This window comes from Zootoca vivipara, chromosome 3 (assembly GCF_963506605.1).
Source record: "Zootoca vivipara chromosome 3, rZooViv1.1, whole genome shotgun sequence".
In the NCBI taxonomy this organism is placed as follows: Eukaryota; Metazoa; Chordata; class Lepidosauria; order Squamata; family Lacertidae; genus Zootoca; species Zootoca vivipara.
Window position 1 is genome coordinate 39,334,790 of NC_083278.1, and position 17,217 is coordinate 39,352,006.

The following is a 17,217-nucleotide window of genomic DNA, read 5'->3' on the forward strand; positions in this document are numbered from 1 at the left end:
CCTTTTTCAAAGAGTATCAGGATTGTGATGCTTGCAAACAATATCTATAGTCAGAGAGCTCATAAGGACTCATTCAAGGAACAGCAGTCTACCATCAGGTCCCCATGCTGGACACTTATCATTCTGTCTTGTCCCTAGGTCCTGCCACAGAAGCCAGAAGATGGTGGTAGTGGTGGGACATAGTTTGCACTTCAAGAATGCAAAAGTAGTACAACACATTGCACTACACCAGTTTTTCTCTCAGCCTTGCCTCACTTTGAGCCTGACTTAACAGTTCAGATACATATCTGAACCACACATGTAGTTGTCAAGAGTTCAGCTATATGCAAGAACAGAGCACGCCATAGCATGCACTGCTCTCATTGCCAATGCATGGGCAGCTAGACTCACTAACAAGCTCATCTTTTCTGAACCTCCTTTTGATAACCTGTTTTTAACTGGCCTTTTAATAACTGTGAAAGTTGCTGCCTTTGTCAGTTTTAACTGTTTTGAGATAAGATTTGTTTTTGTTTTTATAATAATGTGAGGCACCTTGGTGAGCCATGCTTGCCCACACGAATGTTCCAGATAAAATAATGAGGCAAGTGGCTAACTGCAAAAATCTGACTTAGTTGGTGTTACTAATGATGCTGCTACTAATGATGCTACTCCACCTATTTTAGGTCTCCATGAAATAAAATTTAATCCACTTGATTGAATTACATATTATAAACACCCTAGAAAAGTTCAGAAATACAAGTTGCTGTTATCTAAAGACAACCAAAGAACAGGAGAAGAGAAGTATTAAGCACTAGAAAAACCCCTGCTTGTTGGAGGAAATTGGAAGATTATACTACTGCAGTGTAAGCACTACGGTATTTAAGACAACCTAGGCTTTTGTATGCCTAGACACAGGACAATGACTTTGGAATCAAAGTTTACTTAATCCTGAGGTCAACCAAATTAAAGTCAACAGGTATGTCCTCCCAAATCTACAAAGTCTAAGCCATTAAGGGCTCCAAAGGCCACAACTAGCACCATGCATTGCACCTAGAAGTGCAGGAATTCAGCAATGAAGGCTAAACCATATGTACCAACCATAACCACATGTAAACACTTTTCCAGTGTAGAACTTATTGCCACAGTCTACTCTCAACATTGCCAGGTTACATGATCACTGCCTGATCTAAGACAAGATCAACATGGTTACACCTTCCATACCTCTTGTTCACTTCAAACTAGCACTAACATTTCATTTGTTAGTCCAACCCTACAATGCAGGTTCACAATGACAAATTATTTATTGGGTCATTAACTTGGAAAATTTGAACTTCTCTCCAGTTCTGCCTTATGAGATATTATAAGTTGACCTCCAAGAATTTTGTCTCTAGAGCCTCATCTCAGTCTGGAAATCTTTAATTGTTCCAACACTGGTTTCTCCCAGGGTTTCATGTATTGTTATGAATCACACAACTTCAAAGTTACACAGGGATAGGAACAGTGCTGGCAAACAATTCTCAAATTATAAAACTTCTCCCTGCCTCACTCCCAGAGAGTACTTTCCTCACTGTGGAACTTAAGAGTAAATCCCAATGCAGACCAGGGGAACTTCCTTAAAGAATGCACTTGAGTTCTTCATACATAACAGACAAGGGCCTTCTCTTAGTCTTGAAAGTTTTTCAAGAAAACAGATGTTTAAAGCTTATACCAAGTTGAGATGTCACCCATTTCTGCCCCTACTTTCCTAAAATCGGGGATATGCAACTGGACCCAGCTGCTCCATGCATGCTTCCACATTTGTACACATAAAGAAAGAGCTTTCAAGTATTACAGGTGTACACACACAGTTATCCATTAAAATATAGCCATTGAGATTATGACCTCCAAAGCAACTCTTCAAATTCTAAAAATGACAACTTGATTATTAGCTTCCCAGAAATTTTCTACTTAGGTTTTCTTCCTAGATGTCATACCTCATATTTATGAGGGACAGCCAAGTTTCCATTACAGCCTAAAGTGTCATGACTGAAACGTGCCTTGAACCCCAAATACAAGGTACTTATATTGTCAAATTATCACTTTCAGTGGCACCGTCTCTCAATAATTCATGCAAGGAAGCTGCCCCTTCCACGCCAAACCAGCATGAGAGCTACAAAAAGGCAGTATTGCTTGGTGCATGCTGTTATTTAGTGCCTAATGCCTACATCAGTCAGGCTCCTTTGTCAATAACCACTTGTTTAGCAAAGCTTCTCCTAAACCTCCTTATGCTGACCTTTCCTGCCAACTGCATTATTTCATGTATCAATCCTTTGCCCTGCTTTTGGCTGGCAACCTGGAGGCTCCCTCTTCAGTTAGGATGGCTTCTCACTCTACATTAAATACACTTGGCACCAAGTGTGCTTATTACTTTTAAGCCAGTTTTTGGTCCTTTCTGGAAATTCATCATCTATGCACTGTGGTAACCCACAGTGGAAGCAATGTGAAAGGTAATCTTGTGGGACGAAAATGTGAAATACTCATAATTAAAGATGGAAGGAGCAGAGAACTACCAAATGAGATCAAGTGTTTTACAGGTGCCTCTGGATGAACACCATGCTCCTGCATGCCACACAACACACAGGACCCCTTGCTTTGTAGGATCCTTTGTAGGATCCTTATCTACATTATTATTGATCACTCTGCCACCACCATTGGAAAACCAGGGGCAACAAGCTTATGACTACTTCTGAAGATAAGTCAAGCAATCATTATCATGAAGATGACATGGTAAGCAACAAACAAGAAAAATGCTAGTGCACACTGCTAAATCCTTCCTGCTACACTCCTCTCCAAGCAACAGCAGGAGCAACAAACCACAAACCTTGACTTACCATGATATCTGAACCAGTGCCCATGGTTTGTTTCTCTTAAACAAGCCACAACCAGGAAGCCAGAAAGAAACCTTCACTCCAGATTGTGGTTTATTTGGAGAAAAACAATTCATGAGCACCAGTTTAGTCATCACAGTAAGCCAAGGCTCATAGTTTGTTGATTCCACTTGCCATAGGGGAAGAGAAAAGTGGGAATGATTCAAAAGTGTGCACTAGCATGTTACTTGTTCACTACTTTTCTAGAAATTCAACAGGGATACATACCACGGCAAAAATGCATGTCTTGGATCCACACTGCTAAAGAGTTTTCTATTTTGAGATATCTTAATGATGATCTGAACATCTAGGTTCTATTACTGCAGTGCTTTACACATAGGACTGCCTCAGTGGTGGACTTTGGGCTTTAAAATTTCAGCAGCACCCTGTGCAACGCCCAAATTTGGCACCCCACTGCCTCTTGCCTTCCATTGTCCGTCATTGTTATGATGCCCGCTGGGGTGCCTTCTCAACTCAGTGCCCAGTGCCGGCAAACTGGCCACGCCTCCCTAAATCCATCTCTATCTGCCTTAGAGGACAGTTTAGAAACTTCAGCTGGTGCAGATTCAGCAGCCAGATTGTTTACCAATGCAAGATGTTCTGAACATATCACACCCATTCCAGCATAACCGCAGTGGCTTCTAATTATTTCCTGTTCTCGATTAAAGGCACTGGCTTTGACCTATAAAGCCTTATGTGGCTCCGGACCCCAATATTTTCCCCACATGAACCAGCATGGACGCTGCGTTCATCATGTGCTCCCTCTGACGGAGCTGTGGACAGTGTTAATGCTTGAACAGGCCTTTTCAGTGACAGATCCCCACTATGGAATGCTCTCCCTAATCATCATTACCTATCTTTAGGTGCCAGGCAAAAACATTCCTTTTCCAACAGGCATTTTAATTATCTTTGGTCTCTTTAAATGGGGTTTCCTCATCCTCCATTTTTGTATAAATATGAGTACATTTTTAGCTTTTGCTTTGATTTTGCATTATGTTGCTCTTAAATTATGTGCTATATTTTTGTAAGTTGCTTTCAGTTACTTTTTGAAAAAAATAAAAGGGGGGGTCTACCTAGTTGAATTAATTGTGCTCATTTCACAGAAACCCATTCATAAAATGCTAGCCCAACAGCCCTTTTACTTTGCTCTCATTTCTTTCCTCTACAAGGGAAGTGCTTATCTCTGGAGAGTTACTGTGGAAGTCCCAGTAGTGCACCTTCTGTCACATGTGCATTCATTCTATTATTTACTTGCCTTCTCCAGCACAACAGCCAGCAACCATTAACATTCAACTTCTGAAGGACTGTTTTCTGAGAAACATGTTCCAAACCATGGAATGCAAAAACAAACACAAGGGCACACATAAAAAAGTAGTAGAGGGTCACAAATTACGATATGCACATTTAGGACCATGCTTGTGTTTACTTAAAAAAAGGGGGGGGGAGGAATGCAAGTCTCAGATTTCCCATCACCACTCTAAGTTTAAACATGTCTGTCCCTTTACCCAATGGCATTGGTGCTCTTCTGAACTACCACATTCAGCCACTTTTAATAGTCCTAAGTCATATAGCATCTTACCCCATATTTCTAATGTGGAAAGATGCTTTATGACTATTGAAAATACAAGTACCTTGAAAAAAAGGGGGGAAACTTCCCATAGGTTGCAAAGCAGGTCTCTTGAGATGCTTCACTATCCATACTATAGCAGGACAGATGTTGCTCAAGCATCTAGAAATGGAAGACACTACATTCCACTTATCAGAGAATTTGGGTTTACTTTCCCTTTGGAGTCAGGGCATTCACAACACCCTGAACCTCCCCACTCTGTCCCATATTCTGCTGCTCGTAAAGACAAAACCAGGTAAGCCACTTCAAGGTAAGCCTTTAAAGTCACATTTGTTCCTAGAGGCATCACCATCATCATCACCACCACCACCACCATCATAATTTATTATTTATACCCCGCCCATCTAGCTGGGTTTCCCCAGCCACTCTGGGTGGCTTCCAACTGAATATTAAAAACAATACAGCATCAAACATTAAAAACTTCCCTAAACAGGGCCGCCTTCAGTTGTCTCTTAAAAGTAAAATAGTTGCTTATTGCCTTGACATCTGCTGGGAGGGTGTTCCACAGGGCAGGCGCCACTACTGAGAAGGCCCTCTGCCTGGTTCCCTGTAACCTCATTTCTCATAGTGAGGGAACTGCCAGAAGGCCCTCGGCGCTGGACCTCAGTGTCCGGGCTGGACGATGGGGGTGGAGATGCTCCTTCAAGTATACAGAACCAAGGCTGTTTAGGGCTTTAAAGGTCAGCACCAACACTTTGAATTGTGCTCGGAAACGTACTGGGAGCCAATGAAGATCTTTCAGGACCAGTGTTATATGGTCTCGGCGGCCACTCCCAGTCACCAGTCTAGCTGCTGCATTCTGGATTGATTGCAGTTTCTGAGTCACCTTCAAAGGTAGCCCCACATAGAGCGCATTGCAGTAGTCCAAGAGGGAGATAAGTAGAGCATGCACCACTCTGGCAAGGCAGTCTGCAGGCAGGTAGGGTCTCAGCCCATGTACCAGATGGATCTGGTAGACAGCTGCCCTGGACACAGAATTAACCTGCACCTCCATGGACAGCTGTGGGTCCAAAATGCTCCCAGGCTGCACACCTGGTCCTTCAGGGGCACAGTTATCCCATTCAGGATCAGAGAGTCCTCCATACTAGCCTGCCCCCTGTCCCCCAAGAACAGTACTACTGTCTTGTCAGGATTCAACCTCAATCTGTTAGCCGCCATCCATCCTCCAACCGCCTCCAGACACTCACACAGCACCTTCACTGGTTCTGATTTGAAAGACAGGTAGAGCTGGGTATCATCCGCATATTGATGTGAACACCCAACTCAAACCCCCTGATGATCTCTCCCAGCGGCTTCATATAGATGTTAAAAAGCATGGGGGAAAGGACAGAAGCCTGAGGCACCCCACAAGTGAGAGGCCAGGGGTCTGAAAACTCATCCCCCATCACCACTTTCTGTATACGGCCCAGGAGAAAGGACAGTGCCCCCAGCTCCCAGCCCCTCAAGACGGTCCAGAAGGATGTTATGGTCGATGGTGTCGAAAGCCGCTGAGAGATCCAGCAGAACTAGGAAACAGCTCTCACCTTTGGCCCTAGCTTGCCGGAGATCATCGACCAGTGCGACCAAGGCAGTTTCAGTCCCATGGTGAGGCACTAATCCCGATTGAAAGGGATCCAAATGGTCCGCATCCTCCAGGCGTGCTTGGAGTTGTTCAGCAACCACCCGCTCAAAAACCTTGCCCAAGAATGGAAGATTTGAGACTGGGCGATAGTTGGCCATATTGGCTGGGTCCAAAGATATTTTTTTTTAAGAAGCGGTTTAATGACCCCCTCTTTCAGTGGGTCTGGGAAGGCTCCCTCACAGAGGGAAGCATTCACCACCCCACAGAGCCTATTGCCCAGCCCTTCCCGGCTTGCTTTTATCAGCCAGGATGGACAAAGATCAAGAAGACAGGTGGTTGGTTTCACTCATCCAAGCAGCCTGTCCACATCTTTGGAGGTAACAGGTGAAAATTGATCCCATATAACATGACTAGACAGGATTCTAGCACTCTCCTGCCCCAGCCCTGCTCCCACGGTGGAGTCTACCTACTTCCTAATCTGAGCGACTTTATATGCAAAAAACTTTGCAAAAGCATTGAATTAGAGGAGGGGACAGTGACTAGATTAGAAGGAAAAATAAGATCATTTTACATTTTTGGAATCACAATGTAGATGCATCATTCTCTTGTGAGGCATTCTGGGGTCTCAAGAGGCATTGACTGTGGCCCCATAAGCTCAACAATGTGGTGGCTAGCCAATATTTCTTAGCCCCTGTCCTATTTCACAATACAGTACTGTTCCCGGCTCCTTGCCACTGTGCACATCTGAACCCCCAATGGTGCTGCCACCTTACTGTTATTAGAAAAGCAGAGGCTACATTTACAGTTTCTCCCAATTTTGACTCCTGTGCCTTAAAGAGCAAGCTCCGAGATCCCTAACACCAATATTATTCTCCAAATGCCTCTCCACAGTCTTTCTCCTTTTTGCTATTATAAAACAGAGCAGTTTGTTCAAGAGCTTACATAAATTTCCCCATAACATGATTACAATTCCGCCTTGTGCTTCTTACTTACAAAATTAATCTCATTTCTCCAGAAGTATATGGCTCCCCATCCCAAAAATCGCATGGCCAACATCTACAGCAGTAACTGATTACATGAATCTTCAGTACATACATCTTAATTTCTTCAATGCGAATGAAGTGGGAATATGTATCCCTGAGCCAACACCATTGCCACTCACCCATCTCAGTATTTCTAAGGCTACACATCTAGGCATAATTATTCACATTTTTCACTGAATTCAGTAAAATTTGTTTCCAATTAAAAATCACAGTGGACATGTGTAAATGCTTGGATGGGAGAAGCTCATTATCTTCACATATTATTATTTATTTATTTTTAAATAATTTTTATTGATTTTACAAAAATAAAGCAAGACACACAGCTAAAGCAAGATAAACCCAGCTACAAAATGGACCACCTTCGACTGCTCGCCCTGCATGGGACTCTCTCGTGGCAGGAGGGGGGCTCGTGGGTGGTGGTGGAAAAGGGTGGATGAATCTGATATGTGTGTATTATCTTCACATATTAGGCCAAGAAGATTAGGGATGGAAACTTAACTTCACATGTCACCATGTTTGCATGTTTATATGTTTAAAAGGTCGCAACAATAAGGCTAGATGGAGTTGCTTAAAAGATTACATTATCCTGCCTTTTGGTTTCCTAACATAATGTAGTTATTGTGAAATGTGGTCTGATAGTCATGACAATAGCCAAGAAAGGTTAAGTCCCAATGCATCAATCACTGGCTATAAGGTTGTCAGCTGGCAATTTCAATTACCTCTGTCTCTAAACAGATCTGCAGGTGCAAAAAAAGAGGTTGTGGTCACTACTTCTACTATGCCCCTGTTTTTTCAGGTCCAATGTTTGAAGTTTTTAAACAATCATTAATCATTAAACTATGCAGCTTTTCTATACAAAGTGATTACATCAAGAGAGCTAAACAAAACCCAGTTGGATGCCACAGAGTAACAGTGCAATCCTATTCTGCTAAGTGAGGATAGGATTGCTACTGCATATTCTGCTGCACCCAAAGAAGGTGATGCTTTGCCAGTGTAGTGAATTTACACCAGCATAACCATATGCTGCACAGAGAAAGTCTGGCTGGAGTCAGGGGCATGGCAAGAAGTGCTGTACTACTCCACGAAAATGCATAATTTAGTCTCACTCCTAGAGATTTCATAATGCTATCAGCACCACAAGAAAACACACTTCATGTCAATGGAGACCCAGAAATAGGCATGCAAACCCCTATTTCCCTCACCCATCCATTAGAGAACAGAATGTGGCACAGGGAACAGCTGTAGCTCAGGAGCAAAGTGCATGCCTTACATGCAGGAGATCCCAGGTTTAAACCCTGCCATCTCCAGGTAAGTCTACCTCAAAACTTGGAGAGTCACTGGCATCCAGAGTGGACAGTATGGATTTAGAGCGGTGTTTCCCAAACGTGGGTCTCCAGCTGTTTTGGGGCTACAATTCCCATCATCCCGGACCACTGGTCCTTCTAGCAAGGGATGGTGGGAGTTGTAATCCAAAAAACTGCTGTAGACCCAAGTTTGGGAAACCCTGCTCTAAATCCATCCATGCCAGTGGCTGCAAGTTTGGGAAACAGTGATTTAGAGAAACCAATGGCCGTGACTTGGCATAAGGCATCTTCCTATGTATCAGAAGTCCACTCCACAATAACTCAGAGCAGGGCTTTCAATGTGGCTGCCCCCTGTTCTGTCAAATAGCATTCCTGTCAAGATACAACAGACACCCACTATCTGCACTTTCCAGAAAAAATTGAAGTCATTTTTGTTCTGACAAGCTTTCCCAGCTGGATGAATGGGTCTCTGCCTTGTATTGTTTTTAATTTCATCTTCTGCTATTTTCTATACTGTTTTAACCATTCTTATCATATTTTCTACATAGCCTTGTGACATTTGTGGAAGACAGATAACCATAATAACATAATAAAAATATACTTATATGTGTCCTAGCAAATGAACACCAATCACATAACAAGCATGGCACAAGTTATTCTGCCCAAGGAATCAAAACACACACAGGTCCCACTATTCAAACACTTGTTATTGAAACATTCTCATGAGGAATTAGTACCCAAACCTCAGTATACACACCACAGATTCAGATATCCAAACAGCCAGACTTATGTGTAGTACTGTAAACAAATAAGCAGCCTTATGTTTTTTTGGTTTGCAGCAGCTGTTTTACCAGAAACGATGACAGGAAGTGGGAGAGATCAGGCAAATAAAAGCATTTTTCAGAGGGTTATCTTGGGTTCCCCCAGTTTTGTTTTCATTTCTTGTTTTGTCTGTCGTTTTGGGGTCAGAATTCCATGGTCGGAATGCATGATAAATTTCCCCCATTGGAACCAATGGAAATCATATTCTCATTATAAGAACATTATAATTCCTGGAGAATGCATTGTGTTCAGATAGTGAGCCCTGTTTGGATACAAAGGCACATCTGGAAAACTTTGTGCACAGTGCTCTCTTTTGATCACAGCTCATTACTTAAGAGAAGGGTCTGCACAAATAGCTATGCAAAATCAACAGTAAAGAAGGAAGTGCAGAGTCATAACCCTTATCCATCTCAGAAACAGAATGTTTTGCCCTGAGAAGCTTGTGGTCTACAGATCCTACCTCCTTCAGGCCTATAGAGTGTGGCAAGTGTGAATGGAAGGGCACACATTTAACCATGACATTGTCCCTCTTAAAAGAGTTATCTGCAGTCTGCCACCAGCTGCCAAGGCATCTGAACTCCTGACCAAGTCCTAGAACTTGTGGCTGCAGGTGTGTGTGATTGCTTGTCCACCTAACCCAGCCTTCACTAACCTGGTGCCCCCTAAATGTCTTGGACCACAGCTCCCATCAGTTCCAGTCAGCAGTTACAGAATGCACCTGTGCAATGTGTGCAGGAAGATGTGACAGGGCCCTGTGATGTCATTATGGTATCCCTGCCATTCACATATATTGTTGGTGCCTTCTCTGTGTGGGTTCTATGGTAGTACTGATGAGCAACTTCATTACTGGTGGGTGATGGGAGGAGATCCTAGAGACACTGTGTGCAGGTTGATGTCTGTGGACCTTCTCATTTCTACTAGTGTTGTTTAGGTTTCTATTTTGCTGTGTTGAGTACAGAGGATCAGAACTAGTCTGCCCTTTGCTGCTCGCAGTATTAGGATTACAAACTAATATGAGGACCATAAAGTAGGATTAGATGGCCCAACCATGGTGTAGCCATTTTACACTCCCTGCAATGTAGAATGATGAAGGCCAAACAAGAGGAGTGCAGAATGAAGCTCTAACACAAGTAATTAAGGATGGCTGTGCAAAATAACACAACTAAGGGCACTACAGCGATTTCATTTGGGCTAAGTGATGCATGTGACATATTTTAAAATTTTCATCTTTCCTATCCCACATTAACAATACACAACGGAACCATTACAATGAACAAGAATCCTTCAGTTTTGCCACAATCAAACAAACCTCTCTGTAGAGATAATCTCCACATTACAGCAACTCAAGTCAACATCCACCCTCATCTAAACTCATTCACCCAAAGCATGGCCAGAATACTTTTACAGCTTCCAAGTAGTCAACAGGCCTTCCATTCTCTCTCAGGTACATGCACCTATCCTAAAACCTGAAGGTCAAAATGAAGGAAAAGAAGGTGACTAAGTCATTTCTGAGGTGTTATATTGCTACAATAAAAAGTTCATTTTCAAGCACTTCATTTAATTCTTATGACAGAAGAAACTGATTACCCAGAAGGCAATGGACCCCAGGAGCACAGAACCACACAGATTCCCTAGCCCTCCACATGTGAACCACTTATATAAAAAGATGCTTACAGTCCAGGTGTTTTTTCTTGGGCCCCATCACTTCATGTGTGGTTGCTTTGCAGACGGCTCTAGCTACAGCTGATCCTGTAACGCTGTACTGAGCAGCTGCGATGCGATCTGTCAGCGTCTGACCCGACATCTTCGACTAATTCTAGGACTGCTACTACTTCTACAAGGGGGGGAGAAAAACAACTGAGAGGAGGATAATCTTTTTAAAAAGGATATGTGCACAATTATTTAACTAGCGAAAGCTGATTTCTAAATCCTGGCTCATTCCAAGTTCCCTCCTTTCTCCCATGCCACCTCCTCTGTTGTGTAAGTGTTTGCATTGCAACTATATCCGAGAGAGAAGATTCTGGGGGCATTGTAGACGAAACAAATATGCCCACATAATAATACTGTATATGAATTCCTAGGGTGAATGTGTGTTTGTGTGTGTGTGGGGGGTGTCCTTTCCCTTGCCTGCCTCCCTTGACGAGTATGATGGCGGTTACTGCAAACCACTATGTATCTCATCTCTCTTGTTTATTGGGGGTGGGGAATAAATGAAGCTTTCTCCCGCCCCTCCCCACAACCTCAAAGAAGATCTCCCAGCCCTGGCCTTCCTGACAGAGCCCCAAGAGGGCCTAGGGACTGAATTATCTAGCCAGTCTCCAACACGGCCCTGTCACCACCGCTCCCTCCCGCTGCTGGCGGTGCTTCTTACTGCAGCAACGGGATTCTCTCGCCTTCCTCCCTGCGTTTCTACCTCTCTGGTGGGAGATTATCATATCATTGCGCCATGTTATGCCCTTTCGGTGCCTTTCCCCGGCCCCAACCAGCTCCTTCTTGAAGACAACCGCAGGCCGCCGGTTCCCAATCCTAAACCACCCCACCCCGGCGATCTCTCACACCCCGCAGCCCCCCCCCCGCTCCCGCTCCTCTTCCCCCTACCCTCTCCAAGCCGCTTGTCTCCTTCTCCTCGCCCTCTGCAATGCAACCCTCCCTTTTCCGGGGGGGGGGACGACAGCAGAGGCGGCGGCGTTTGGCTAGTAGTCTTGCATATCTGCACCTCTCCCTCCCTCCCGTCCCCCCACCTCGCCTCGGGGATTACCAAGCAGCGCCCAGCCAGGCCTGCTCTCCCCGTCCCTTCCCCGGAGAATGTGGAAGTGCCCGAGGCGGCGGCAGCGGCAGCAGACCTGTCAGTGCGTCCGCGTCCTTCTGGCGACTGCCGCGCCTCTGCTCTGCCCCTCTCGGTGCTGCTGGCGCTGCCTTCTGCTCGCGAGGAGGCCACCGTCTCTCCTCCTCCGCTTGCTCCCCCCTCCACCCAACACGCTAACCTCTCTCGCCCCCGCCTGCTCGCAGCTGCGCCGAGCCCCCCTCCGTCCGCACCGGCGGCCCCCTTTGCTCCAGAGCGCGGGAAAGGCGCGCCCTGGGCGCACACGCCGCTCCCTCAGGTGCAGGGAGAGCAGGGATGCGCTAAGGCCGTAGCGGGTGCCGGGGGAGCTATCCACGCCCGCCGCCGCCGCCGCTATTTCTAGCCTAATCCCCGTTTGCCTAATCCCCGGTTGCGGCCACAAACCTTCCCTGTGGTGCCACTGCTAGGATGCATGTATGCGTGCAATACGCAACCTCCGACGCTCTCTCTCGAGCGCGCGCGCGCACACACCTCGCTCCCTCCTTGCCTTTTCTCACCGGCTCTTCTTGCTCGTTCCTCACGGGGCCTCGCAGGTTTGTGGCTTCTTCGGAGTCAGGTGATTCGGAGCAGACGAAACGGACAGCCCTCTAGGGGGCCCTAAGAATCGGATAAGGCCTTCCCCCACCCCCACCCCCGCGTTCTTAAAAGGGACACCCCTCGCGGGCCGTGCAGTGGGAATTCCCACCTTTCCCCGCCTTGGAAGGAACCGCGCGCCCAGTCGTGGGAAGGGCAGCTGCTGTTGAGAAACCGGGGTGGCGGCGCCCCCCTTCCTTCCCCACCACCAACCCAATAGTTTTACTATATACATCGGTGTTATTCTGCATATCTGTATTTTTGTTTGGTGGTACCTTTCACTTCAAATATGTGAAAATATAGCAAGATGTCTCCCCTTTGGACTATATTATTTCTAATGTAAGTTAGCATGTTATCAAACCATTTTGTAAAGAGCTAATATCTGATTTGCCTGACCTACCAGCCTCCACATTTCATCTTCTTTGTTGCCATTACAGATAAACATTATAATAATTTATTATATTATTATTATTAGCTGTGTAACCAAATGGATGAACAATTAACATAAAGCTGCAGTCCTAAGTATGCTGCCTGCTAGAGGACTCATTGAGCTCAATGGGAATCGCTTCAGACTGGGTAAAGATGGTTAGAATGGCACTGCAGGTATGTTCATAAATAGTTCTCATATAAAACACCTCCAAATTATAACTTCCAGTGCAACTATAAATGCTTTCTAGCCACTTAAGTTGTATTTCAAATTGTATTACTGTATAATAATGACAGACTTCCTCATTATTTTCATTGCTTTTGTAATCACCTGCAATTGTAGTTAAACTCAGAAAATTGCCGTATTTTAAGAACTCAGAAACTGAAATTGCACTATCATGATGCTATATTTCATCTTTCCCCGTAATGACAAATTGAGCAGCAATAAGAGCTCGTAAGTCATGAGTGAAGCAGTGCTGCGGAAGGGAAGCATGTTGGAAAGATGTGGCTGCATCTAATTAGTCATGTTATTAAATAGACCTGAGTCAGTCTGGTACCAGTTACGGTGGTTTATATTTGCTTGCTTTTTCCTGGATAGGCCCCTAATGATGATTGAAAATACCAAAACAATTTTGCTCTTGAATAGTCACTTTGAATTTAATCCTGAGATAGTTTCCTTCAGCTGTTTTGCTCTAGAGTTCTTGGTTTCAGGATGTACAGCTTGCTTATAAGATAACAGTAAATGTTGAATCATTTTACAGTTGCAGCGGCCTCTTAATTTTACAAACTAGCAAAATACCAGTCCTTATAATGAGCAGGAGCTGAGGTGTGAGGTGAAATCATATAGCAAGGAGAAATCCTACTGCACTGAGAAGTGCAAAGCTAGAACATGAGGCTGTTCTTCTAGTGCTGGGATGGAAAAGGCAGGCTTTCCCACCACCACCACCACCAACTGGTTAGCTCTGATTTATTAAATTTCTACATCACTCCACACTATAAAAAGTCTTGAAGCCATTTGCACCTAGGAGTAAGAGCACAATTAATACATATGAATTGTTCTGAGTTTGCGGGGCAGGAAGTAGGCTGTGTGCGAAACTCTTCTAACTCCTGGATCCAGCAAGTGTTAAGCCAGGCTAGCTTTCTGTGTTGAGGTGATAGCTTTGATGATGGGCCATTAAGGGCAGGGAAAGGCAAGCGGGCTCTGTGAGCAGTAATGTGGGCCAGAAGAGAAGTGGCAATCTGGAGAGAGTGTCAGAGCAACGTTTTATTTCTGTTTGAATCCAAAGCTGTGGCTATGGGACAAACAAGACCATATATAAATAAACCATATATCATAAAGCCACCACAGTCTCTATTGTGGCTCATTTCCAAAATGAAGCACAAAGTGCGCTGCAACCCCTGGAATCTCATACCGCTTAGAGAGTGAGGTAGCATGCAACAGTATATTAAAAACACAGTAAGAAAACAGAACATCCTACCAGTTAAGTGCTTGAGTGCCACACTTGGAACCATACACCATTGATTTGTAAAAAGGCATTGATCCCTTTCCTAATGATCTAGCATGTGTTTTGTAATTTGCAATATGTATGCATTTATATGTCTTTATTGTGTACATTTCTAACATGTCCTTCAGTGATCTGTGATGCCATTAGGGCAGCTAACAGATCTAAATTGCCGAGAGCATTGCAATACACAAATTATAACATCAAATAACATTTTAAAATAATCATAACAATACTGTAGAAAATATATAGTGTTTGGGAAAGGACCGTTATTATGATGGCTATTTTATTATTAGGCTGTCAGTATGCTTTTATTATGTTTTTATCATTGATGTTTTTAATGTTGTACAGTGGTACCTCGGGTTAAGAACTTAATTCGTTCTGGAGGTCCATTCTTAACCTGAAACTGTTCTTAACCTGAGGTACTACTTTAGCTAATGGGACCTTCCGCCGCGGCCACGCGATTTCTATTCTCATCCTGAAGCAAAGTTCTTAACCCGAGGTGCTATTTCTGGGTTAGTGGAGTCTGTAACCTGAAGCGTCTGTAACCTGAGGTACTACTGTACACTGCCTTGAGATCTTCTGATACATAAATAGTTTGTGTGTGTGTGTGTGTGTGTGTGTGTGTAATAAATATCATCATCATCATCATCATCATATAGTTGTCCACATTGCATTAATCCCCTACAAAGAAGGCCTGACCAAACATATATGTCTTCAGCTGGCTTCAAAATGTGAATGTTGGCAACAGCTGTAATGGTGCAGCCCCAAAGAAGACCCTGTATAAGTAGGTCATATTCAGCCACAGTTGTTAGAATGCTCATTAACATGCTGTGAAATCACAGCAGCTCAGCCAGTGACTGGAAAGAACATGAGGGCTGCCACAAACAGTTGTACAGTATACATATAATTCTTTGCATTGTGGACTTGGAAGTCTGGCTATTATCTGAGTGGGGCTTTTTTTGGTTGATACCCTTGTGTATGATAAAATTGCAATCATTTCTGCATGGGGAATCCTGTAGTTAATAAGGGTAGTTTATCTAAAGACTTACATCATTTTTTAAAATTGTTTTCAGCTATGTTAACTCAATAAAAGGAATATTTCTAAATATACCTTTAATATATTTGACTTTGAAAATCGGAGTGGGGAACACATCTTTCCCACTCGAGCGATTTTGAAAAACCACATAAATTGTCTTCACAGGTCTATATCATCAAGCATATACTATTGTCTAAGAAGCTCCACTTAAAATGCCTCATTACAATCAATTTTGTATAATCCCTTCTTCCTGAAAATGGGTGTAGGGTCAAGGCAGTATTTGGACTTAAAATGTAGTTATGACCTGAATGTGTGTTTTGAAGTTCATTCTGATATCTCAATGTGCAGCTAAGTTATTGCATCATAAGCAAACAAGTGTTGCAACCAAATGGAATGCCAAATGAATGAGTTAAACCAAATGCCTCACTCTGCATGGCCAGTAATGGGAGTTGTTTTTGACAACCCTTTATTTGCAGCGTAAAAGACAGAAGAAGTGTGTACATTTTTCTTGTCTTTTGTAATATTTTAGCACTGAGATTACCAGACTGCTTTCTGCTCCTTCCCTTTCCTGTTTCCAATCTTCAATGGGACAGCCCATTTCCCCTTCATGGTCTGAATCTTTCCCCATTCCTCTTCCTTTGTCCTCTCCTTGTTCCTTCTCCTTTGCTCCTGTCCCTGTTTCCTTCTGCTTTCCACTGGGATGGAGAGCAAACACTTCCTGGAAACCCAGCATCGTCCTATTTGCTCCCAATTCCATCAGTGTCGTTGCCTTGCCAGCAGGGGCGTAGCGAAGCGCCGCGACACCCGGGGCGGCAAATTGCCATGCACCCGGGGGGGGGGCGTCGCTACGTAATGACGCATGTGTGTTATGTGGCAGGGTATCACCGCCCCCCCTGCTTTCAAAGCCATGCACCTCCAGCTACAAACTCCAGGTAAAAAGATCAGCACGGACATTTTACTGGGAGGCTGGAGGCTCAGCTTGGGAGTCGTGGGGGTGGGGGCACCAAGTGGCACCCCCCCAGAGTGGAACCCAGGGCGTACCGCCCCCACCGCCCCCCCATTGTGACACCCCTGCTTGCCAGCAGCCCAGCGTACAGCCCTTCAGCAGACATAGCTCCAGTATAGATTGTACCCTCAGTTGCAAATAACTGTAAATGTTAATAATATATGGGGGGGCATCACCTGAATAGCAGCCAACACAGATGAGGGATATGTGTTGTAAAATGCAAACTCAATGACTAGTTGTGTAATGTTGGTGCACTGTCATGCTATTTTGAGATTCCTTTGTCCCCGTCCTGTTCATTTATGGGATAACCAACCTTTCAATAAGAGTTGCCAGTTAGCTCCTGCCTCAGATATGGAGCACCTGCTTGCGTCAGCTGGCAGGATATGGTGTTGACTGCGAGGGAACGGGTGTTTCAGGAGAATGAATTGTGGTTACATCTGACAGAATATGTTTCTGCAGCAGAGCTCTATTAAATCAGCAAGTTCAGCATCTGGGAACCAGAGTGGGGACCTCTTCTTATCATTTTTCATCTTATCTTATCCAAAATTACGCAAGGTGGATTCTGTTTAATTTTGTCAGGAACAGAG

At 44.3% G+C, this 17,217-nt stretch overlaps 2 protein-coding genes across 5 annotated transcripts in view; one reads left to right on the plus strand and one right to left on the minus strand.

Annotated features, from left to right (window-relative positions):
• Nucleotides 1-12,657, minus strand: part of SNAP91 (synaptosome associated protein 91) — a 64,988-nt gene extending 52,331 nt beyond the window's left edge. Inside the window, exons 1-2 of one of the 2 annotated variants that reach the window (XM_035109494.2) lie at nt 12,469-12,657; nt 10,917-11,076 (exon numbers count right to left, since the gene is read on the minus strand). In XM_035109494.2, coding sequence (XP_034965385.1) covers nt 10,917-11,046 — 130 coding nt within the window. In that variant the 5' untranslated portion in view covers nt 11,047-11,076; nt 12,469-12,657. The remainder of the gene's footprint in view (nt 1-10,916; nt 11,077-12,468) is intronic. The other variant, XM_035109493.2, reaches the window with a different exon arrangement.
• The window catches only part of LOC118082292 (uncharacterized), a 30,802-nt gene continuing 26,134 nt past the window's right edge, over nt 12,550-17,217 (plus strand). Inside the window, exons 1-2 of one of the 3 annotated variants that reach the window (XM_060272570.1) lie at nt 12,550-12,640; nt 13,133-13,260. The gene's annotated coding sequence lies outside the window, so the exon portion shown is untranslated. Of the gene's footprint in view, nt 12,997-13,132; nt 13,261-17,217 lie in introns of all 3 variants that reach the window. The other 2 variants (XM_060272571.1, XM_060272569.1) reach the window with 2 other exon arrangements.